This window comes from Mixophyes fleayi, chromosome 7 (genome assembly GCF_038048845.1).
Source record: "Mixophyes fleayi isolate aMixFle1 chromosome 7, aMixFle1.hap1, whole genome shotgun sequence".
NCBI classification, from domain to species: domain Eukaryota; kingdom Metazoa; phylum Chordata; class Amphibia; order Anura; family Limnodynastidae; genus Mixophyes; species Mixophyes fleayi.
Genome location: NC_134408.1, coordinates 62,119,641 through 62,146,341, shown reverse-complemented (window position 1 = coordinate 62,146,341; position 26,701 = coordinate 62,119,641). Strand labels below are relative to the sequence as shown.

Below are 26,701 nucleotides of genomic sequence, written 5' to 3'. Positions count from 1 at the left end.
GGACTGGCTCCAACAGTATTATATTAAATTTGCCATCAGCAAATCAGTTACACTGACACACTGATGGGGTGGATTGGATAAAAAGCACTTGCTGTGCCTTGCATTTGTGGTTTAATTTTTGGTGAAAATAATGCAGACAGACTTTAAATAATATCCCTCACTACAAACAAGATTTGCAACATTTTTTTTTTTTTTTATTAAATAAACTACAGTATTCAATATTTTCTTCCACTCTTTTTAAATTTCAAAGATGCTAGAGGATAGGGAATATAGGACTGATGCAGTGTGAGCACTATGTCTGGTTAAATCTCTCTGTGTATGACCAGGAAAGTGCTTACATGCCCATGTAGCTGAGTATGATTCTACCACTTACACTTTCCTGCGACAGGATAGGCAGGATTGGGCATTCTAAAGTAGCCAGAGTACAACAGTAAGAGCATGTTCTCACAACTGCAAACAGATGCAGACCACTGCAAAGACACACATGCACCTGAGAAAGTAACATCTCTTCCTGACCCACCCGCAAATAAAATAGTGGTGGGGATAATCACGATCTCCACCACTAAAGATGCTCTTGTAATTGGCTATTTGCAAATGATTCGCTTGCGCCGATTGGTGATATCTTTGTCGTTCTGGCATATATTATGCATTTTGTGTGTGATTAAATGAAAAATATGAGAGATGTTTATGCTATATTGTAAGTAAGTGATGTATGCCTAGCGTAAGCCAGATACATATGCTACTATTTACAACAGACATGCATCTTAAGATAGTGGAGCTGCAGCTTTGCATATGGTCACAACTGCACTGTGTTAATGAACACAAATTGCACCTGAGGTCTGGGGTGCAATTGCGGACAATTTTGCATCAGTCCCTATGTGTGTACTACACTGGAGGATGGGCATTACATACATGTTTGGCTGGGTGCATACAAAGTAGTTTGCAGAGCAATGTAATCAAACACAAGATTTGGGGGACAATTGGATCAGCAAGGTGTGTCCACAAGGCTTATAGTTTCATGTTGAGAGGTCTAGTGTTTATTGCAGGTGTATATTTCTGCTATAAAAAAAGTATTACATTAATTTTAAAAATATCTACTAAATACAACCATGAATAATATTCTAGGCATATTTCCATCATCCTCATGATCATTGTGAAAATCACTACTGGTCTGCATAAACCAGGGTTTCCCAAATCTAGTCCCCAGGGAGCTCTAACTGTGCAGGTTTTCCAAGTGAAATAATTAGTACCAGCTGTAGCTCTTTTAAAATGTGTTAGTAATGAATACACCTGCAAGGAGATGTGGAAAACATGCACTGTTAGGGCTCCTTAATGTCTGGCTTTGAACATTCACCTGCTCGTTTGCAAAATGTCCTGGGAAAATAACTGTGTTTTGGAGATCCTTCATTATATAAATACTTAAAAAGCAATGTGTTCTTAATGCACATAGAAATCCTTATTATGGCAAGCACCAACATGGACAAGCAGAAGTTATAACAAAAACTCAGAAAAATGACTGGCCTGACCGAATTTGCCATACTCAGGGATTTCCCCAATAATCATCTGTGCCCTCACCACCTGACTTCTTCATAGATATCTATCCAACTCTCTGAATCACCTCTCCTGCACAGATTTGTATCAACGATATCTGTTCCATATCGATATATGACACTTTCTACTATGAAAAGCCGGGTCAATCGTGCGCATCAATTTATAACAAAATCATAATTGTTAATCTGGTCTTGGAGGACCTTGCAGCACTACTATCCCCATCATATCACCTTTACCGGATCTGATTAGAACATACTTTTTTTGCATTTTGAATACTCTTAAAATATATTGACTTATAAAGCACATAGTAGAAAAATAGATGTATCTTACATATGCAATAATTGAAAAATAAACAAATAATCAAGGCAGAAAAAAATACGTTTGGCATGTTCTCCAGCAGTTTGCCCAAAATTTGAAATGTGATCTTACTTCTTTAAAAAGTCGATAGTGGACGATGTAGTAAACCAATATAACGTTTAAAGAAAAAGTATAAAAATAACCTTTCACTTTGAAATTTAAACGATCTCACTACGAAAAAGTCTACCACCACAAATGCTATGTTTCATGTGCTTTCCTTTAATTATGCGTTTTACTTATTATAGATCTGTCAAATCCCAAAACATGAAAGCCAGAATGTAATTAAAGCTAAACAGGACCAAATGACAATGCTGTGATCCAAGACATCAGTTAGGGTGGACACAACAGATGGGAGAGTGATATATGTACAGAGGGAGGGCGAGACGCAGCGCTGATGTTGACTTTGCTTACTAGCAATTAATAGAAATATTCAGGGACACAATGTATCCTCTTACAAAGTTGCAATACACGAGATCTCTCCTATATTTCAGCTAAAAGGCTTTTGCCCCCATTATGAAACAGTGGTATCAGCTAGAAACTATCCAATTGATCAGCAACGCAGATAAACATTCAGTTTACTAAGCAGTGCCCACCGGCAATTGAATATATCTCTATGAAACACAGTGAGAAATTCCAAAATGGTGAGCGTCAGTATTTCCTATAGATGATATAGCTCAATTGACAAATGTGGTATAAAGCCAGTGATCCAAGGTAAGTCCTGGTTTAACTAAACCTTAAAAATAATAAATAAATAAAAAATCTGCAGACAGCACGGTTGTTGTCCCCCTGCAAATTACATATCCAGCCCGGACAGATTATAATGGGGGGAAAAGCAGTGTGAAATCCCTCATGATCATGAAAACAAGTTCTTGGCTGTATAGCAAAGGTTCTGATGCCTTTGAGGACTGGTCAAGGCAATGGGAGTGTAGCCATGCCACATGGGTACATATTACATCTTCCAGAGATGAGCTTAGAGCTTCAGAAGATCTAGGTCATTCCAGAACCTTCCACTCTCCCCTGAAAATGTACCCTTTAAATGCAGTATGCAGCAAAAGCTGGAGCATGAGGCACACATGCATCATGGTCAGTGTAGAAATACCTCCCCACTCCCAGTAATCTAACAAATGTGCCAACTGTCACGACGACGGGATAATCCCTTGAAAACGGTACTGTCCCACAGATATCGGGACATTTGGGGGGTTTGTCATTGAAACCAATAAACTAAAAAGAAGGCAGCTTGATGATGTCCCAATATATTTCCTAGTAACACAGTGAGCATGCTCCTGCAAATACCTGTGTGGTTCATATTCTTATTAATGCACAGAAGATTGCTAATTTCATCAGGACATGTAAAAATATGATTATAAGAGAAACAATACAGCCGTAACACTGTAAATTTATATAAATGCTTAGTTATGCTTAATCTCCTCAGATGTGCATCAGTGTGTAGGTGACATGTATTGCTCTAAAACAAATATAAGGCTATGTCACTAATATTCCCAGTAATCATGTATTATGAACACTTTTCACTTTGCTCTAAATATGAAATTTAAGTGTCAACACACAAATTATTTCTAAACCTGTTTGAGCTGTACATCAGTCTATTGTTCTTGAAGGAGAAGCCACCAAACCAATCCCAAACAGCTGCGATCAGGACTTCTACCCTTGACTTTATTTTGACCCAGGATTGATCCTTGAGTGCCTGGTACCAACATTTTATTTGTGTATGTTTTCTATCATTCAACATCTGAACACGTGTGGAACTCACAAATATTCATATGTATATTTAGTAAAAAAAAAAAACAAGTAAAATTTAGTCTCCTTCCAGGTCTTACACGTTAAGCAGATCTTCAAGTATTACATGGTTAGGATAGAACGACTAAACCTAAAAAAAAAGCACAAAATTATCCTATATATAAAAAGCTACAATTACATATACGTTCCCATATGCTGAAATAAATGGAGATGTGTGATATTTTATTTGCATTTGTTGTTTAGCAGAGTGTAAGCTAGAGGCAATTTTCTGCAAATGTGGCTGGCTGAAGAACCCTTCAAAAGGGATTAATAACAGGAAGTTTATTGTGTGTAGGAAAATATTTACCCCTCCCCATAATCACAACTTTATCTTACATATATTCAACTCTGATAAGCAACTGAAGCTTTTACATTTTATGTATATTTTTCAATGTCCTCAGTATCGTTTGTATAAGCCAACTTGTGTTTTAGGGTTAGTGGTTACTCTAAAGCAACTGGCTACATAAGGGCCCCTACCAACTTGTATTTCTTAAATGTGGTCTACAAGCATATTTATTTAGGATTATCTTCAGGCATGTTAGAAAATGCTTTTGTAAGATGGCACCTACTGCCTTTGTATTCTGACTTCACCACCAGGTCTCAATAATTTGTTTAGGCCACTTGGTCTCTGCATTAACCAGCCAAATCTTGTCCAGCAAGGCCAAGTTTGACATTGATCCAGTCATTCAGGCTTAGTGCCAGAATCAGCCGATGTGTGGCAAGCTTTACCAGGAAAACACCACAAATCGTTAAATCAAAGATTTTCAGAACAAGTCGTGTGAAAAAAGAATGTGAGGCATTTTTTATTTTTTTTAACTGCAATCACAATATAACAAATAGTAACATATCCTAGACAAAACACATCTAAAAAAGACTCGATGTTCCATATTTTTTTCCTCCACCTCATACAATCTTCTCTCAACTTTTTTTTACAATAACTTTATCAGCAACAACCCGCATACCCATCTGTAGAATACAGTTCCATAAGGTCAGATTTTATTCTATTAAAACAGAGCAATGCAGCATGTGTATTCTCCACAAGGCCTTTATTAATGGCCACTTACACATATACAGCAGCTTAACAAACATATTTATTATAATACACACACCCATATCTCTCTCTCTCATTACCAAAATGATTTCGTTTTCAACAATTGTGCTGGAATTTGTCCTTATATGAACACAGTAAAAAACAATAAAAAAAAAAATATATTGTATATATATATATATATATATATATATATATACATATATATACATACATATATATATATATATATACACATATATACATATATATATATATATATACACATATATACATATATATATATACACACAAAAATATATGCTGCCTTTACACGATTACAGAACCCATAGACATCTACTATATTTATAATCTACAATACAGGACATATTGCTCCTATACTATTAACTTTTACTAAATACATAGAATGGGTGCGATTTACCATTTGTGCCATGTTCAATTTATTTTGGAAGTGAAACTCCAATGTATTTGAACAGATGCCAACACATACTAACTTGCAGGTTTTTACTTCTTTCAAATGCATATTTACAAATGTAATGACAAAGAAAAAACGATTTTAACAGTAGTCATCAAAAAGGTAAAACTCCCTTGAGCTGTAACAATGAATACATCAGCCACAGGTTGCTATGGTGTCGGGTGGATACAAAATGTGGCAGGTGTTCAGGAAATCCCCCACAGAATATTAGGTGTATAACACGGTACAAATTGGCCAATTTTTCGTGAAGAACAGCACAATGTTTTTGTACTTTTCAGAAGGATATGAAGCAGTGTTTCCAATGTTTGTCTACTGTCAAACTGCGATAGGCTTGACCCTCACAAGCGACCGTCTTTATACTCTAATAATCAATCTGAGCCTGGGAGCTTGTAGGAAGTGCCAATGAACTCAGGTTTTACGCCAAGATGAAGAAGAATAAGGTATTTCAAAACCTGAGTGATTTTAACTGTAACATATCACACAAATTCCCTAATCTCTCACAATATTCCACACAGAGGTCATTCTGATGGAATTATAAAACTTTACAAAAGCATGAATTATGGAAAAAAAAAAAATGTATGAAAGTTGATGCCATCTATGATGCATAAATGTTGCATTGTGTAAAGGCTGCAAGTAGTTGTTTTTTTATGTCATCAGAAAAATAAGTTACCCTCACAGTCCTATTGTGTCACTACTTCTCAAATTTCTACCTTTGCATGTATTTCGCATTGTTTTTATCTTATTGGTTTATATAATTATACATATGGTTTATTCTATTGTTTTCACAAAACTGTTAACATATGGTGTTCTATATCTCTATCCAGACCACCATAGTAAACCAGCATCAAGTATTTAAGACAATTACACTATATGGACAAAAGTATTCGGATGCTTGATCATTACACCAGCAGGGACTGTAATGACATTGTAATCAAGAACATGTACTTTAATATGGAGTTGGTCCCCCTTTTGCAGCAATAACAGCTTCCACTCTTCTTGGAAGGCTTTCCACAAGATGTCGGAGTGTTTCTGTGGAAATTTGTGCCCATTCATTCTGTAGAGCATTTATGACATCTGGCACTGATGTTGGACTAGAAGCCCTGGCTCTAAATCTCTGTTCCAGTTCATCCCAAAGCTGTTCGATGGGGTTGAGGTCAGGGTTCTGTGTGGGCCAGTCAAGTTCTTCCACACCAAAAGAATTTAAAGTAGGTTATGTGTTCAATTGTTCCAAATGAACTGCATACTTAATAAAGTTCTAAAAGTAGTCTTATGAAACCACTTCAAAGTTTAGATATGTTGGCTTCAGAGATAGATTATACACATATACACACATATATGTACACATATACGTACACATATATACACCTGGGTCGGTTAAATGTAAAAAACAATTTATTTACACTCTATGCAAACAGGTAAAACAAATAAAACCTGATACCTATAAATAACACCAAGTACAATATAATGTATAAAAGGATAAATGCATATATAATCCAAGTTAAATTATGACACTCAATGGCACAATCCACTTCAGGTCATTTGATCAAGGTCTCTGAAGAAACCACAGAATATTAGTGGAGAAACACATCAGTTTATTACTATTTATTGTGATCAATGGACCTGAATTGGATTGTGCCTACTGGATGCAGTAACAGAATGAGAGACCATGATTAATATCTGGATTCCACCTTTATATTCCAATTTCTTCTTTATAAAGTCCTGAGTGGGGTAAGATCACTGCTGTGAGCAAGAAATATTTACTTCGGAAGACAAACACGTCACGCAGTTCTAGCAGGCGGAGTCATATACCATCAGCAGGGCTCCATGAATCGGATGTTCCATGCAAGATCTACACCTCCTGAATGATGTATAGACTGTAACATTATATGACTGGTTGTGTTCGTTAACATTATTATGATCCACAAAAGGGTATGATATTGCTATATGGATTATATCTAACACAATCGTATTTTGGAAAGTGTGGAATGGTTTCTTGATTTTATATTGATTATAGCAACCATCCAGGATCAAGGCATAAAATACTGCTTTTTGGAGAACACAATTTATATATTTTTCCCTGTATGTGCACTATAGGAGACTTTTATATACAAGATATTTATTAGTTTAACAGGTCCGGATCCATAGTTTGAGTTGTTTTATATATTTTTATTTTAGCATGTGATATTGACTTTTAATTGTGCTTTTTGTCAATAAAATAAATTTTTATATCTATATAACACTACAGTGATATATTTCTTACCTTAGATAGAGAGATCATCGAAGTGCAAAACTGATCCTGTGTATCAACTTCAATTAAAAGAAGAACAAAAAAAAACAAACAACTTCCCCATCTTTGGTCCTTTTCTAAGGCTTTTAATCGGCATTATCAACATACGATTTTTAAAGTCAGCGCTTAATCCTTACGCCCAACATTGAGTTTAAAAGGTTTTGAGTCACTCCTTTTTTTTGCTTTGCCCCCTTTAATGACTCTGGCCTAATGTTTTAATCCACATCATTTTTGAGACTGTTTGTCCCTTGTAAAGGCTCATTAGTGCAGGATTTGAATTGTCTATTTATGCTTCATTTATATTTCAATTTTGTTGTCATAACATTAGAAAAATACTCCATTCCTGCATTTGCTATGATTTTGCTTAAGGTTTCCTGATGTGGAAAGGTTTCCGATCAGAAGAATTAAGTACATATATCTACATTATACTACGGGAATCATTGACTTTTTAATCATGAATCATGCCACATCACTGATGTTATCTCAAACTGGACGGACTAAAAAAAGAAAAACATTTTGGGTGCTATGAATTATTGCCATGTGCTTTCTTTGAAATAAACATCAAATCAGTCACTTGCAGGCTCTGGTTAATTTCAGTGAATGGGCATTGAATCAGTAGAGTTTCAGCTTGATGTCTTTATAAAAATAGGCCACTCCACCCAGGGAATAGATTAGAAATCTGTAAAATTTGCCTAGTATAAATACAGGATATTGTAAATCTATAGGGTAGAAAAAAAGTTAAGAAATGATTCAGAACAGGAATAAAAGTTGCTCAGTTATATGGCCCATACATAAAGGTTTTCATATACAGAATATGTATATATTTATGTATAGACACGGTATACACACACACATTATATATATATATATATATATATATATATATATATATATATATATATATATATATATATATACATATATACATATACACACACACACACACACACACACACACACATCACTGGGAAATAACATAGAAGAGCATTCAGATTACTTTAGAGCAGCGGTTCCCAAACTGTGCGCCGCGGCTCCCTGGGGTGCCGCGATCGCCCTAGCAAGAAAGAGGGGGGGGTGGAAATAAAAAAAGAACATCTTAAGAATCATCCAGCGCCGATCCTCCTCCTCACTGACTGCCGGGCGTGACATCTTCACGTCCGTCCAGCCTCAGTGAGGAGCAGCAGGAAAGAAGGTAAGTAAAGAAGAGTGAAGGGGGGCACAGAGAGAGACACGCTGAAGGAGGGGGACAGAGAGAGACACGCTGAAGGAGGGGGACAGAGAGAGAGAGACACGCTGAAGGAGGGGGACAGAGAGAGAGAGACACAGTGAAGGAGGGGGACAGAGAGAGAGAGACACGCTGAAGGAGGGGGACAGAGAGAGAGAGACACAGTGAAGGAGGGGGACAGAGAGAGAGAGACACAGTGAAGGAGGGGGACAGAGAGAGAGAGACACGCTGAAGGAGGGGGACAGAGAGAGAGAGACACAGTGAAGGAGGGGGACAGAGAGAGAGAGACACAGTGAAGGAGGGGGACAGAGAGAGAGAGACACAGTGAAGGAGGGGGACAGAGAGAGAGAGACACAGTGAAGGAGGGGGACAGAGAGAGACACAGTGAAGGAGGGGGACAGAGAGAGACACAGTGAAGGAGGGGGACAGAGAGAGACACAGTGAAGGAGGGGGACAGAGAGAGACACAGTGAAGGAGGGGGACAGAGAGAGACACAGTGAAGGAGGGGGACAGAGAGAGACACAGTGAAGGAGGGGGACAGAGAGAGACACAGTGAAGGAGGGGGGCAGAGAGAGACACAGTGAAGGAGGGGGGCAGAGAGAGACACAGTGAAGGAGGGGGGCAGAGAGAGACACAGTGAAGGAGGGGGACAGAAAGAGACACACTGAAGGAGGGGGACAGAGAGAGACACACTGAAGGAGGGGGACAGAGAGAGACACGCGGCGAAGAAGGGGACACAGAGTGTGAGATGGCGAAGAGGGGGACAGAGTAATATGGTGAAGGGGCGCAGTGATATGATGAAGGGGCACAATAGGATGGTGAAGGGGCCTAAATACATCTTATGTCATTTTGACCCAACTACTTAAAAAACGGGACTACCCGGTAATTAATTTGGCTTAGGGGTGCCTTGGAAAGATTATGGTGTCCCTAAGGGTGCCTCAAACTGAGAAAGTTTGGGAACCACTGCTTTAGAGCTTCATTTTCACTCCTAGTACATTTATATACATCAACTAAAATATTATGAAAAGGATTGTTAAAGTTTCTTGTGTTCCCTCCTCATTTGAAGAACGGTGAAGTTCTTCTGCACAATTTGTGTACCCGTATGGCTATTTCTTTACATATACACTTGGATGTAATTCTCTGCAAGTGTGCCTAGTTGATGTCTATCTTACAGATATGAAATGAAAGTAGGGGGTAAATGTATAAAGCTGCAGGTTTCCAGCGGGTTTGAAAAGTGGAGATGTTGCCTATACCATCCAACCAGATTCTAGTTATCATTTATTTAGTACATTTTACAAAATGATAGCTAGAATCTGATTGGTTGCTATAGGCAACATCTCCCCTTTTCGAAACTGGCAGCTTTATACATTTACCCCTAGGTCTCTTCCTAAACAATCACCTATAAAAGCTGACTTTTCTACAAAGTGATGGGAACATATTATAAATATGTCGGGTGGTACTACTATACCTTAGTCACTTATGTGTACTATACAACAGAGCCAGTAAACGAGTCCTGGGCTCCGTGGGTATGCTTCTCAACTAGCATGGATCGGGACTGAAGTAACAATGAAGATACCCGAATAAGTGACATTATGTCTCATTTGGTGTTAAACACCATGGCAGACTAGGCAACCGTCAAGTTGTTAGCATTTGCAGAAAAATGGCACCTGAATAGCACCTTTTATTCAATCTTGGCGTCAGAAGTTAAATACTTGGAAACATATGCCTAACGCACAGCAACCCTTATATATAATGTATCTAATGCAAAAAAACAATTACTACTATGTGGGTAATATATATCAGATTTATTGTAATAAATTAAGTTAAAAGTACAAGGGTACAATGAGGTATATTTCCACAATGTAGAGGATGTTGTATCTGTCAAAACTGCAGTGCTTCACAGTGCTGGCTTGTTTCCACAATAATGATCTGAAATAAGCAGATATATGGAACTATGATAGCCAGACTGCATTCCCTGGTGTCTAAAGCGTACATCAGACTACAAGTTGACCCATATCATTGGGGAAATAAGGATATACAGGTGTGTTTTGAACACCAGGGATTGCATGGTGTATAAAAAAAAATAAAAAATGCAGGTAGCCCATTATGGGACCTGGCCCCAGCCCCAGGATAGAGTGCGGCACCATGCAGCTCCGGCTGTGCATCAGGTTACCCGTCACTGCTCTATTAGCTGCAATACATACTACATTGCAATTCTATTTACCCAATTTAATTGCTTACACTTATCATACAGCGTCCTGAGCACTTTGGCATTTACAATGAGAATGTTTCATAATTAACAATGCTGGAGAATTTAATATAGAATCAGCTGAAAATACTGATCCCTTTCAGATGTATTAATAGATGCTTGACACATGGCGGTTGTAAATAAGCATGCCACTATAATTTTTTGCTTATAGCTTAAATCAGGGTTTTATTTTCCTTGTACTATCTTTTTCTTTCAAGTACCTTGGTCATGCAGAGTTCTGAGAGCTGGAATAATGGCCTCCATCTCTATTTGACGGCTGTCACAAAGCCAAAGTATGGCAGATATGATTGACATATAAAGGTACAAAATAAACCCAGCATATTCAGTCACCATGTACTATAGACAGGCAAATGATGCAAGTGAAATGGATAAGCTAAGCAACATTGTTTATAGTTCTTTAAAAAGTTCTCGTCAGAATAAGATAAATAGCTTTTAGCTGTGGGAAGCAGTTTTGAAAAGAATTACAAACGTCAAATTGAAAACCAAGGACTTAGGTAGAAGAAAAAACATGTAACTCAGGGCAATAGGACCTCTTTTTACACAATGTCAAGGTTCATCGAGGGCAGCAATTTAAAGCAGTCATTCAATACACAACCAAAAACCTAATCAGGGCTTCACTTCGCATTTATCAGCCACCAAGAGGATGTTCAGCAGTATAGTCGGGCCACCCGTTGAACCCCTTACATAGTTCCACCTGCTGTAGGACAAAAATGTACACTTCATGCTTAAATAGAAGAAAATAAATTTAAGCAGCTAGGATAGGGATATGCATCTTATGAAACACTTGACTGGATTGTCTGTGGTACTTGTCCAATTGGGTGCAGTACGCACTAGAGGAAAACAAATAAAATTTGGTTAATGCTGAAATTCGCCCGAATTTCAGATATTCACAGCTGGCAAAATTCACAAATCACTCCTGATTTACCAAAAACTTATTTTCCCATGACAAACTCCTGTTCCACCCAATATAGCAAGGAAACTTGGAATAGGTTCATATTCTGGTGCAGAATAGTACATCATCGGGACCCCATAGCAAAATTTTGGGAGCAGAGGGGTCTGGCGATACCCATCCGTGCTTCTGCGGTCCCCGTAATGCTTTTTTTCAACAGTTCAGGAACTGGAGCTTGATTGTGCATGCTCTGCCAATGCGCTCATACTGAGAATAGCAGAGCAGGGGACCCCTCACCACCAATGCAACAACGGTAGTCCCACAAGTGTATCCTATAGCTTTATTACCTAATTCGGCTTCTAAAAAGAAGTATGCGGTAGATTTTACAGGGAGATCAAACTTCAGAGCACCTAAGTGTCCTGGTATTCCACTTCAAACAAGTGGAATCCCTAGACTAATAGTGTGAATACAGACAGCTAACACTGTCCAGCTTCTGTCTCTGGCTATTATCCAAAATGGAAATCCATTTGAGAGTTTGTACACTAAAAGGCTGAGCACTAGTGCAGCCTAGCAGCCAGTGTCACTTACACGAAACAGGAAAGGGCAGGAGGGGTGGGAATGAAGAGTAATTCATGCGGTGTAAGTTCAAACCTCATACATTATAAGCCCAAGTGAGGCAAACCCCAGTAAACAATTTCAAAACATGTCAAAGAGCCTGCAAATCTCACCTCTGTATTAAGCCATAATCAGTTTATTACCATTATTGCAATAAAACCAGTTCTCTTAAAAAACAAAATATACCATATAAATTTCAGTATGTCTTCAGTTCAAGTCATGCCTGCCAACTTTGGGAAGTTTGCCTCCAGGAGACATGGGGGTATATTTACTAAACTGTGGGTTTGAAAAAGTGGAGATGTTGCCTATAGCAACCAGATTCTAGATGTCATTTTGCATAATGCACTAAATAAATGAAAACTAGAATCTGATTGGTTGCCATAGGCAACATCTTCAGTTTTTCAAACCCACAGTTTAGTAAATCTATCTAGCTCATGGTGTGAGAGACAGGGGGGGGTATGTGGGGACAGGGCCCGGTGAATTGCATCATTTGTCCCCACCCCCTAAACACACATAATCAGTTCTAGCCTATTATGGTAGGGGGTTGGGTCCACTGTGTCATCAGCCCCGCCCTCGCCATTTAAGTGTGTCCAGGACCCGGGATGTGGTCCTACTCTCCCAGGAGACTCCTGGAAATTCGGGGAGAGTAGGTAACTATTGCTCAAGTTTTATAAATATGCAATAAAATACTAATTGTGAGTGATTTCAGCAGCGCAAGTTAAACTTTAGACATTTAAGCAAAATCTCATTTACAGGATCAACTGAAACACCATTCCCACTTTAAAACTATAAAAGTTTGATGATTATATATATTCAACAACTTAAACCATTGGTTCCCAAACTGTGCGCAGAGGCTCCCTGGGGTGCAGCGGTGATCTCGCAGGGGTGCCTCGGCCAGGGCCACTGGTAAGCAAGGTTGGTAATTATTTTGACTTATGGGTGCCTTGAAAAAATTATGGAGACCCTAAGGGTACCTCGAACTGAGGAAGTTTGGGATCTACTGACTTAAACCTATAACACCAATACAGGACAGATAGTAGATTTTTACACCTTATTTGAAAATGTTGAACTCTGCCTCAAAGCATATATATTATCAAAGTATTCCAATGAATGAAATTAAAATATTTCCAAATGTAAGAATATCCTTGTATATTAGAGAGTATAAATGATGAAGGTCATTAACCCCTTCCTGTGCCAGACTTCACTGCATGCACAGTGTAAGTCACATACCATAAAACTAGCATTACTACATTCTTCCATGCTTTTTAAGTTTGTGGGAAAGAGAGCAAGGGTCTATTTCAGTTTTAGATTCTCAAGGGCTTTATAAAAACTAAAGCCAGATGTTCAGGCTCCAAGGGAAAATAAAACATGAAAAGAATGAAACAGTATCTGGAAAAGAAAGAAAAAAAAATGTAAAAAGCACACTACCATCAATTTAGTAATTGGGGAGTTGATGAGCTATGGGCCTTATAAAATGCCATAATTTCTCAAATTAAATCACTATGGTTTAATATATTTGACCTATTACGTTAAGATTCTGACATATTTGCATTCAATAAAGGGAATTTTCTACACCAACATTTCATATTACTAATTAATTATATTAAAGTACTATAGGGCCCTATGTATTAACCAATTTTTCCATGTAAATCCCCCAAAAACTGACGATTGCGGAGTTCACTGCAAATGTTAGTTTAAATTTATGAACATTGCATTGCAGCAAATATCGTAGATATCTGCTGCTTTGCATTTCTATTCTGTTTGTTTTACAGAGTAGGCCCCATAAAAGTGTGTGGGGACTGCTCCTAATGCTATTTAATAACTAACAAAAATGCAAAATTTACGGCATCTTTTCAGCTTGAGCTGGCGTACATTTCCGTATGTGAAAGTTTGCATCTCTGTCAGCGCTGCTCTGAAGAGCAGAGCTGGACAATATGTGTGGAGGGATCATGTGATCTCTCCCTGTCACATGACTAAAGTGCGTTGGTCAGTGCTGTTTGCACTGCAGCTATACAAAGGACAGTAGGGTGCTCTGTGCGCATGCCCGGGGTTTTCGTTCGATGCATGCACATAGGGATTAAAATCAGGAAGCAAGATCGCAATAGGAGAAGAGGCAGTTTAAATTAAGTAATGTGCTTGACATGAACAGTCGTTTATCGGAACGGCTGTTCTTGTGGAGTTTTATTTTTTAAAATAAATATTAGGGAGAGTTCAATCCTCATCTATGCGATGAGGATTGAAAACTAGCTTTCATATTTTGCAGTGGGTAACAAATAAAGGCCTTAGTAACAATAAAAGAATATCAGCGTGCATAGGTCAACAAAGTCATGTCATAAGGATAAGGTGAGTAATTTGAGGGCTGAAGTTAAAGGATAAATAATACTAAAAATAGTTCACAAAAAATAAATATGTTTGTTTATAATTTTAAATCGCTATACTTCTCTGAACGGCAATCAAATTGAAGGTAAAATATAAATTTGGTAATGCCTAACTTAGGTTTTGATGATAGCGAGGCACTATGAAGTTTATAAACAGGATCACAATTCTGATCATGCACAAACTAATTATAAGGCCATAAAAACAGTGGTCGAAATGGGAGTATATATATGGAGACATTCCCTACTGACACGTCTCCTACTGCCTTCATTGTAAAACCATTACAGTCCATTCACTGACATTTCAATTACATTTTTCATGCCACCACTTCTAAATTTCCACTTCGACCACTGAATAAAACTGTATCTGGGACTAAATTATTGGACCATAAAAGACAATTACACTGGCAAAATTAACAGTCATTTTGCGTTACAAAAATGCTCTTAAAACAACGGATAGCTTGAAAATTAACAAGATTTTCATGTAGCCTAAAAAAGCCCCTAACCATTGGCACAGGAGAATCTATCTTCCTCATACATCTACATTGTCAACACTAAGCTAGTGTCAGATCTGTAAAGTCCTACCATGACACAAAAGTTGGGACAGTTAAACTGTCTCACAGCAAACTTCTATTTTTTTTTTTAAAGTGTCTGGCAATGTTGAAATACTAGTTAGCAGGTCTGTAGCGCCTTCAAAATTTATGACAGGACAAATCACACACAACTTACATTAAAATCTATGGCAAATGGCAAGTGACCGTAACATTACTGGATCACATGTGGCCCATTTATTGTAGTTTGCAGATGAAAGCAAACTGGCAGAGCGCAGTCATCAGTCAACTGCATTTATCACCAGCCCTAAACGACATTTAACATGATCAGATGTTGATTGGGACTACTGTATGTTTGGCATACCTCCCTATATTAAATATTCATAACAGAGACAAATAAGCCATGCCTCAAATTCATCCAATAATGCCCACATTTGCCAAAGGCCATGTCCACTTTTAAAATAACTTTGCCCCTTTTAAGGTTCACAAATCAGGACAGTCCTTCCAAAATATTGTCTACTGGGAGGAATAGTTTGGGACCCCCACATGAAGAAATGCATAGTGGAAATTTGTGCATGTCCAGTTTCATATTCAACTTCAACTTTCACTTTTGTTTTGCTAATCTGTACTGTACTTTTAAATTCATATTTCAGGAATGTATATTCTATGAATAGGGCTGAGACAACAACAGTTAATTCATTCTGCTGTGCGATATGTTTGAGATAGGAAAGTAAATGCTTAAGGCCAAATACCAACCTTGAAAAGTGAAAACATTTGCAACCAAATGCAGAATGAGACAAATATACAATGGAACAGTTGTGAAAATGTCAATAATCTCTAACAGGAAGCTATCTGGATAGATAATTGCCAAGTTGTCCATCAAATTGCTTCGTGGATGAGCAAATCAATCATTTCAATGAACGATTGATGCAAAATTGCACACTCGTTTGCAGATTGACAGCAAGATCAAGTGCTTGTTTACTTACCTGTGTAAGCCATTTACTGTTCGGCTATGTGTCAACTTGTTTGTTTGCTACCAATGCAAATTCTTCTACTTTCCAACTGGTGCTCTTTTTTTAAATAAACAAAAAGAACAAACTTACAGATGTGTGCAGTACTGTGGGCCTGATTCATTAAGGAAAGTTAAGCAAGAAATTGATCAAGTTTTATGGACAAAACTATTTAGCTATGCAAGGGATGCAAATTAGTTTCTTATTTTGCACAGAAGGAAAATAATGGCTGTTTTTTTTCATGTAGCACACAAATATTTGATAGCTTATATGTACACTGACATTCAAAGTTGATCTAGGGGAAAAAAAAGCCAGTATTTTCCTTATGTGCAAAAAAGGAAACTAATTTGCACCTCTTGCATTGTAACATTGTTTAGTCCAGGAGAAAACTTAAGTAAAAATAATGAGTACTTTCCTTAATGAATCAGGCCCTCTGTCTGCAAGAAGATCAATTAATCTACAGGGCATTGCTCTTGGCAGTAGATATTCTCCAGCCAGTGAAGAAAAGCTGAGAGAACTGGCATTGTCACCCTTTGTTGTATAAAGATAATGAATAGATGCATTTTCTAATCATGTGGCACACAGATTTTTTTCTACTTGTGTGTATTTTCTTAGCATATGTTCTATTATCTCAATTGGTATTCAGACCCATCTGGTCTGGGTTATATTCCAGATGAGGCTTGTTTCATCAGTGACCTTAAGCACTGAAAGCTATAAATGAAATATAATATGCAATAATGATTTTCCCCTCACAGAATGCTCACGGTAAGGCTTTGGCTATACCCTTAGCAGCATAAGTCTGTTTGTTAAGGGGCAAGGCAGCATAAGGAGCCAGAGGAAGACATATGCCCCTTCTGTCAGTCTGCACATCATTTTACTTAACCAAATCTGCATTAGCCAACTACCATGGATAAAAGATGTGTGCACATACATACATACATACATACATATTATTTTTGGAATAGAGAATAAGATCTTGGTGGGTAGCTATAACAACATTATCAATGGGGCAAGGCCAATGCCGGATTAAGGGAATGGAGGCCCCTGGGCTAAGGGGGCCTCCATTCCCCCGTGAGGGCCCCTCCCCGTGATCCAAGCTGCCCGCCCCCCCCCCCACCCCCCCACCAGCACTTACCTCCTCCTTCCCCGGCGCGCTGTACGCTCTTTACCGAGGAGATCTCGTGAGAGTGAGACTCACGAGATCTCCTCAGTAAGGAGACTACAGCTCGCCGGGGAAGGACCGCAGTGAAAGTGCTCAGCAGCACTGAACGCGCCGGGGGCGCCCCCGCCCCCGACCAATCAATACTGCTGCTGAGCACTTTCAAGGGCCCCCTGGATGCCATAGGCCCCTGGGCTGTAGCCCAGTTAGCCTTATGGTTAATCTGGCCCTGGGCAAGGCTGGTGAGAAACCAGAAAATGTGGGAGTTGTTTGTCTTTCCTCCCTTTTGTGGCTTCTTATTGACCTTTGTAAAAAAAAGCCCGATGGAGACACAACACTTTCAATATGTCAGCCATATAAACAAATGAGTTGGTTATTATAATTATCTTTAATTATAAAAGCGCCAACGTATAACCCACCGCTATATATGGAGGGGAACATGATATTTTAAGTAAGACCAACAGTAAAAACATTACATAAATCATAATCATGGCAATTAAAAAATAAAATGAAGTAATTAATACCACCCATGGTACTGCTCTGTGAAGTATATTGCCTGTATGCCAGATTACCTTTACTGCCAATTTCCTCCTCTATTAAGTCCCCAAACTTTCTCGCTTTTGGCAAAAGAAAATAAACACAAATAATGCATCAGTTCAAACATTTACATCTATTCATGGATCTTTGCATTTAAAAAACAATGTATCCTTCCGTCTCGCATTTAAAAAAAAATCATTGCTGGTTGAGGTGTTCTCTCTGATCAAATTACTTCTGAAATAGACATATTAGTTAATTAACCATAATAAAGCCCGGGGCAAACCTTGTGGTAGTTAACTTGTTAGTAGAGACAAGGTCTGCATTTCCATGGAAAGATCCACTATCATCTAGGTTATACGATGCCTATTTGATATTCTAACTCTGGAAAATTGTTACAATAAAAAGTTATATGTAGTATATCATATTACATAGTTCTCAACATTCATAATCCAGAAAGTGGGACAATATAAATAACATTTGACCAAACCACCCAGTTATGCCAAAACCCCGCCCACAAATCACCATTTTTGGACAAAACCCCAACCACCTTCTCTGTAAAGCCCGCCACTGCTGCGGTCCGCTAATCAGGATGTCTCGCCAACATATGGATATCTGGGAGGGATGATATTATACAAATGTGGTGCAGGAAAAATTTATATGTTTAGCATATTATGAAGTGCATGGAGCACAATGAAGTGACATTAGTGGTAGAATTATATACTGTGCTATTCCATATCACCACTTCTCCTGCCGCCTTCATTGTAACTAGAGATGCTCAGGCTGGGTTCCCCGAGAACTGAACACACCCGAATTTAGCAGATCCGAGTACCGAGCCAACTCGGTACTTTCGCACGCCCTCGGAATTGGAAAAAAAAAGGCAAAACGTCATTGATACGTCGCTAATGAGGATTTTAAAATGCAGGTCTTTTGCTGGCTATAGCAGTTTGCTGGGGGATCTGTGTGTTTGTTCCTTTTAGGATCACCCCACCCTTTCAAGCACCTGCTATGAGCCTATAAATTGATTGAGCAACTTCCACTTCTGTAAAAACTAAGGGATGTCATTGCAACATGGCTTATCCCGCTTGGACTCACCTCAAGATATGTCATTTCTGATAACACCACCAATATTGTGAGAGCATTAGAGCTGGGTGAATTCCATCATATTCCCTGTTTTGTTTACACAATAAACTTGGTGCTGTAGAGCTTTTTAAAAAATGACAGGGACGTGCAGGAGATGCTGTCTGTGGCCCGTAAAATATCTGGACATTTCCGGCATTCGGCAACAGCACGTAGGAGATTGCAACAGCTACAAGAGCAATTTAATTTGCCCTGCCACCAACTGAAGCAAGAGGTAGTGACAAGGTGGAATTCCACCCTGTATATGCTTCTGCGGATGGAGGAACAGCGAAAAGCCATCCACGCTTACTCCACAAGCCATGACATTGGGAAAACCCAAGAAACAACAATATTCCCAACATGACATAATATGTACAGTAATAAAGCAACAGACTTTATAGTACGTAATATTTCCAGCTAGGATACAATACTTCAAGTAATTGTCACAACAAAATGGAATATGTATTAAAAGATGTAGCACACCAAATAATATACTCAACTGGAAGTAACATGTTACATATACAGCAATATGCCAGTATTGTGCCCAGCAACATGCTCAGTATTGTGGCCGATGGGATCAATTTACGACCTAGGCATTGCTGCTCTCATTACCCCCAACTATCCAGAATCCTCTCACACCCCCCCACAACCCCACCAGAGGGATGAGGGAAATTTTAAAATAAATTTTACCAGGTCGATGTGTTTAATTTTTTATTTTGGACATCTGTGTGTTTATGGAAGACGGTGTACAGACAATGATCACAACTGCTTTCTACACTGTGTGAATAGAGGATATTATATATGAATATACAAGTTATAATATATACACACATGTATACATTAACCACTTATGTTGTACAGTTTTAAAGCTTTGTGTCATGTTTTAAATCATACAACACAAGTTTGCTGGAGGCAACTGGGCTGCAGCTGGTGGCTTTGAATGAAATGAGCAGATTATCGACATGGAACCAATCTGTATCCGGGAGTTAAGTAGAAGTCATTAAGGACTACTCTGTATTAATGAAGTCTGGAGAACAAATTACATCATTACTTTCCCTGAAAAGCTTTTATTAACACTCCTGTTGTATACAATGTCAAGTGACATATACATGGACCAGCTCTCTCTCTATATTAACACCTGCTTCTCTTTCAAATGAAACCTATGTAGTAACCAACAGAACTTCAGTCAAAAAAACAGCATATTTTAATCTTAATTAAAATGTTATAGTCCTTTAAAAGACACTGTACATATACTGAAAATATATCTGGAGAGCCACAGGATCCTATCCCACTCACACACACCATTTCCTATTGAGCTTCGTACCTAGTTCAGGTCTGACCAATAGGAAACCAGGGATAAAACTTGACCCGCAGTGTTTTATGGATCTTATTGTGGCTGGCAGCCTCCCTGAACACGGCCATTGATTCCATTACACAATATCCCTTTTCTGTTATTTTATTACAGCATGCAAGTATGGATGTGTACACGTCTTATTTCAGTTTTAAAATTTATACAGGGACACTGTAACCCTACAGGATTATTCAACCCATAACCGAAAATTAATTTTTGGCCGACATAACCTAAGTGAAACCCGCTCTTCAAGGGTTACTTAGTGCATCCAGGCAGCCCAGTGGAGCACCCACACCCCATCTACTACCCCATTCGCTCCTACACAGTTCCACAGCAGCAAGTTGTCCACAATAATGCAGATAATCCTTCTTGTGAAAGGAGATGGTAGAGCATTCTGAGGGTCATACCTTCTCATAGGTACTAATAAGTCAATGTTACAAAATACTATATAGATGTCTAACAGAGCCACATGATTACTACAAGACCATCAAAATCAGCCTATAATTCAAACACTTAATAGGTGTACATATTACAAAGACTTATTTGACTTAATAAAATTAAAGTGCATCTCATATAAGATTATACTAACCTGTAAGACACATGTATCATTTACATATGAACTCAAAAACGAAAAGGAATGTAAGCAGCAAAGATCCATGATATCTGCTGCGATGCACCCTTCTCAAATATGCGGGACACACAGAGGGACGTGCTTTTAACGGTAAGTGCACAATAGATTCCCATCACCAGTTGTTAAATATGCCCCTTTGTCGGTAAAGGAGTCCATCTCACACCAAAGTATCTTGTAGAGATCAGAGAAGCTGTTATGATATTCCACACAAATCAAGTTTCGCTAAGGTATGAAGTTATGGCAATACAATCTACCGCTTTTGCGTTACGATTCCGCAGAATGCCATTACGTACTATATTTGTTCATTCGCATTTACAGTGTATCAGTAGAACTGGGAACAATAATGGTCATTCATTATGTGGTGCGGTGCGGTTGGAGTAGGACCGGGAACACTAAAGGCCAGGTTCCACCAAAGAAATGTGCGAGATTGTGTCCCCAAATGCGGAAAAAGGTGAATAATTCAAGGAACAGTTCTGAAACTTTTGCTCATTTCTAATAACAAAAAAAGGACATGTCTGTGGACCCAGCATATGAAGCCTTTTCTATCAAAATTTGTACAGTGCGAACTCTGTAAATCATGTCTAAGAACCAGTCCATAGAGAATGCAATTTTTTTTAGTTATTTAAACATTAGTAATAGACTGAACAGAATATAGCACATTTTTTGCATTAATGCTGAAGATTATACGTTGAATGTAGGCAATGACTAGCATTTTGGAGGGACAATACTTCCTTGTGTCACATAAGTTACAATCTATGGTTTGGTGCATAAAGCATGGTACCATGGTACCAAAGAAGTGAATATATAAAGTTCATCGGGAGATTCATCTGGCAACTTTGAGAAAGTCCTACTGACGGGACCAAACGTGTCAGCAGCAGCTATTTCTCCCTACAACAGTGGCTTCTTTAATTACCAGTAAAGCTAGGAAACTCGCAGCAGGATCCAATATTGTTTCATGTGATTTCCATACGGCAGAATAGGTGCACCTATGGGAATGTATGTATCAATGAGTAAGGACGCACGGCTACAATAGCGAGTTATTGGAAACTATTCTTAGCTGTGAAGTGCGCGGGAACTTACAATACCGTGGGCCTTTGATTCCAATCCCTCTGGAGGGTTTTTTCTCATATCTGCCGATGCCGGTAAATAGTTTGGTTTTTTTTCCCTTCTTGGGAACTATTTATGAACATTTATAGTGCTGCCTGGGGAAGCTTATACTTTCACTATTAACTCACTTTATGAAGGATCCGCCAACTGGATTTTAACACCTGATGAGGGTGGGATTATGTTTCTCCACACATGCATTACACTATGATGATTGATATCGAATTTATATTTTATTGTGTTATGTATTAAATTATATTTCTTATTTGGAATGTAACCTGTAATCTCATTTACCTTTTTTTCTGGATGATTGACTGTTTTTCCCAGTGCCATTATTTCTATTAAAGAAGTGAATATGCTGAATTTGTAAAATTTATAGGAAGCATGTAACATTCAGCCAATGGTTACACAATCCAGTGTGTGTGGCTCCAGGCCACTGTCTGAAAGGCCAATGCTCTCCTCAAATGCTGCAATAACTGAATGTCAAGTGCTTAAATTCCAGAAATGACTGGACTGTATCAGCAGCTACATTGCCTCCTAAAATTCCCCAAATACTTTGCGAATTGGAGCAATGTGCAAAGACATATAGAAGAGTTAAAAGGCATAACAGAATTTTTATAACTAGCTTTCACTGCTTTCTGTAAATGTAAGGTATCATATTTATCTGTATATTTGGATATACTACCACTAGTAATGCCATATGGATGACGCTGCAAAAAGAATAATCATCCAAGTAAAATCGGAAAACCAAAAGGAACAGGGCTCTCTCTATAGCTCCCCTATCTCAACTACCTGGATGTATGTCAGCAGAGATGGTGGACATAGTTGTCGGCACCTCTGCTGCGACATGTCGCACTGCCAAAATCCGGCACCTCTACCCTAACTTGACTGCTATCAGTCAGGTAAGAAGAGACCGAGTTCTAGCAGTGTGTGAGGCCTCCTCTCCACCTAGAATTGCGTCATTTTGCCCCACCCCCGCAACAGAATGCCTATTGTGTTGCGGGGTCGGAGCCAAAGAAAGGGATCAGCTCACCCGATCCTTCCGCCCTACAGCCACACCCCTTCTGGCGGGATCTTCCAGAGGTTAAAAATGAAGTCAGCAAGTATGCATTGGTATTCAAAATATGGAAGTTTACATTAAAAAAAAAACAACATGTTCTGCAGATCTCTCTGCAAAATTGTACAGTGTAGGTTTCAAAATAATGTATTTTACCCATTGTAAAGTCCTTAACATTTTATTGACCAAATCACTACAGCGAGTATAGATTTGAGTGCTGCTATTTTAGGAATAAACTGAGGAGTCCAAACATAAAGTCAATGCTGTATTTTTCCAGCCAAGAAAATGTGGTGTTCTGAATTCATCAGATGTTCCTGCAGTGGCAACATTTTATTTGCAGAGGAAAGCAATTTCCTTGTCATAAGAGTGTACTTTAGCTGTGAAAAGACTGCGTGCAGAGTTTTTAGAGCTGAAGCACTTGTGTGTCCCTTTAATGTAATGTGTCACTACACAGTTTCTGTCCAATATATTCACCACTAGCCACATGTGGAGAACAGGCACTACAAGAAACTCTCATGAGACCAATCTGCTGGACTGTCAGAACATATAAACATTATCAATGTAAGGCGGTGCGATGGATTTCCACAGTCTATCCTTTTTTTATGGGCAGAAGGTCTTTTATTTCAAATATTGATCTAAATATTGTGTCCACCGACAGGAAAAAGGCAATCTAGCTGGAGCCAGAGCGACAGCACCTGAGAAAAAGTCAGGTGAGTGATTTGTACAAGACTGAAATCTGACAATACTACTGCTGCAGTAACATTTTATAATATAGTATTTTAAATATTTTTGTAACATAGTGAATATTAAAATTTCCACAGCAAGTATGGCTACCCTTGAATTTCGATTGGACACCATTGCTGTATGGTATGTTACATATAAAGAAATGACAGAACAATTATTTAACTATTATTTTTTTTTTTTTTTAACTTCTCGTCTCATTTTACTATACAATAGAAGGCTGTCCTGGAAAGGACTCTTTTTTAAAGACGACTCTGGGTTCTGACCAGGAGTCTTTACTGCGCATATGCGTCCTAAGGTCACGCATATGCTATTGCCATTGCAATAAAAATCCGAAGATCCCTCTCCTGTGATGCTCTCCCCATAGGATTCAATGGCTACCGCCATCGGTGTGGAGCTTGATAAAACTGCCCAGACCGCAGTCTCCATTGAGTATTATGGGGACTGTGGTTCAATACAGTGATTTGCCTAATGCAGGAGATATCACCAATATCTCCTGCATTAGGCTTTTCCTAAATAAACATTTTACGTAAAAATGCCTAAACCATGCAGAAAAAGCAATTTCCACATAATTTAGGGCTTCATAAATAGCCTATAAACCAAGACATTTGGGCAGTGAGTTTTGTTTGTTTTTTGTTTTGATATGGAAAATGTTATCTATGTTTTTGCATAGTTACTTATTAGACAAAAACCTTGGGAGACATTCCTGACAATATTTGTTAAGCTTTCAAATTTAAAGGCCCGGTAGCACCATACCCAAATCGTGAAATACATTTTTTACATTAGATTTACACATAATAAATATATATATATATATATATATATATATATATATATATATATATATATATATATATATATATATACACATATACACACACACACACACACACACATATACACACACACAAACACAATCTATTTATCAAGTAAAATAATTGAAAGAAGGAGTTTACAGTTGACCCAAAAAGCATGTGATTAAAAGTATATATGTATATAATTGCATCAGCAGCAGTACTGTAAGCAGATAAATCAGAGCGAGCACAAGTAAATGACTTGGGATAATGTATACACATTTACAAGAACAGACCAATGAATGAATGAATGAAGTAGCACCCCCATTAAGCAAGCAGACGTGTCCTCCTCCAGAGGTCTGCAAAAGGTTAATTTTGTCCCCGTTTCCCTTGTCAGCCTTCTCCAGAGGTAAACCAGGGCTCAAGGGGAGCAATTTATCACAAATTAGCTTGCACATGGTAGCAGGAAAAAGGTGAATTGTGCTAAATATTACAAAACCAGATAAAGAAGCCCAAAAACTAGGCTGCATCCTCCACTGAATATTGAATGGATAAAGGTTTAATGAATTTCAGCATGGATAAGCAATTCAAATATTGTGAAGGAATCATGCCAAGATAGATGTCCATTTTATGGATTAAAGGCAGCATCACCATTCCACAGCCAAAGTTCCACTCTTTGAACAGAATCTGTATAAAGTCAAAATTATACTCACATGTGAGGACTAAGTTCATAGAAGTTGCGGTTTCTGTATTCCTCTACCTTGTCTGGTGTGTAAATTGGCAGTGACCTGTATGGGTTTACAGATATAACCACGCTGCCTATGTAGGTCTGCAAGTAGAGAGAGAGATAGATAAATTTCCTTCAGATGTTGCAGTTTATGATTTGCATTACTGTCCCATACACACACCCCAATTATATGAAGTGCCCAATTTGCTCCAATATAGAGTTAGAGTTATGTTACAGGTTTTTTTTCCTAGAACTATATTGAAGTCACACAAACATGGTAGTGCTTGAATTTCTAAAACACTACAGTGTATATTCATTGAATAGAAAAGGGAAAGAAAAAACCAAAAACTATAATGCTCTTCAAAAACATTAAAATATTCCATGACTGTGGTATATAGATTTATCAGTGATATTGTTTTCCCTATTGTCACAACTAGCACTCACCTGAGCCTGCATGACGTGTGTGACAAAGGGTTAATCAAAAACAACCATCTGGTCTATCTAAAATTATTAAATTCATCATCATCAACATATATTTATATAGCGCCAGCAAATTCCGTAGCGCTTTACAATTGGGAACAAACACCGATAAGACAATACTGGGTAATACATACAGACAGAGGTAAGAGAACCCTGCTCGCCCTATATATGCCACACACTAGTTTTGCCTTACCAATAATGCCACCACCAAGGTTTTTTGCGAAGAGCTGACACTCTTAGGCTAGATACACACTAAAGAATTTTTCAACTGCAGTGTTCACTACAATGATTTTACCAACAACTGAAGGTTCGATCACTCGGGCAATTCATACGTACACACTAGACTAACCGGTTCTCCCTTAAAACTAATTTAATCACAATTTAATTTAAATCAGAGTTACCATAAACCACAATGTTCTCCCCTGTTTCAACTATGTAACATTTTGACCAAACTGTCAGGTGAATTTGTAAGAACAGAGAGACCTGAACTTAAGTCTAATTTAACATGGAAAATAATTCCACAATACTTAAGAGAATGATATAATAATAATAATAGAT

General features: G+C 38.2%; 1 protein-coding gene across 3 annotated transcripts in view; it reads right to left on the bottom strand.

The window, feature by feature from the left end:
• Positions 1-26,701, bottom strand: part of MYO1B (myosin IB) — a 172,366-nt gene that overhangs the window by 123,211 nt on the left and 22,454 nt on the right. For all 3 annotated transcript variants that reach the window (XM_075179930.1, XM_075179931.1, XM_075179932.1), the window contains exon 3: positions 25,650-25,765. In XM_075179930.1, coding sequence (XP_075036031.1) covers positions 25,650-25,765 — 116 coding nt within the window. The remainder of the gene's footprint in view (positions 1-25,649; positions 25,766-26,701) is intronic.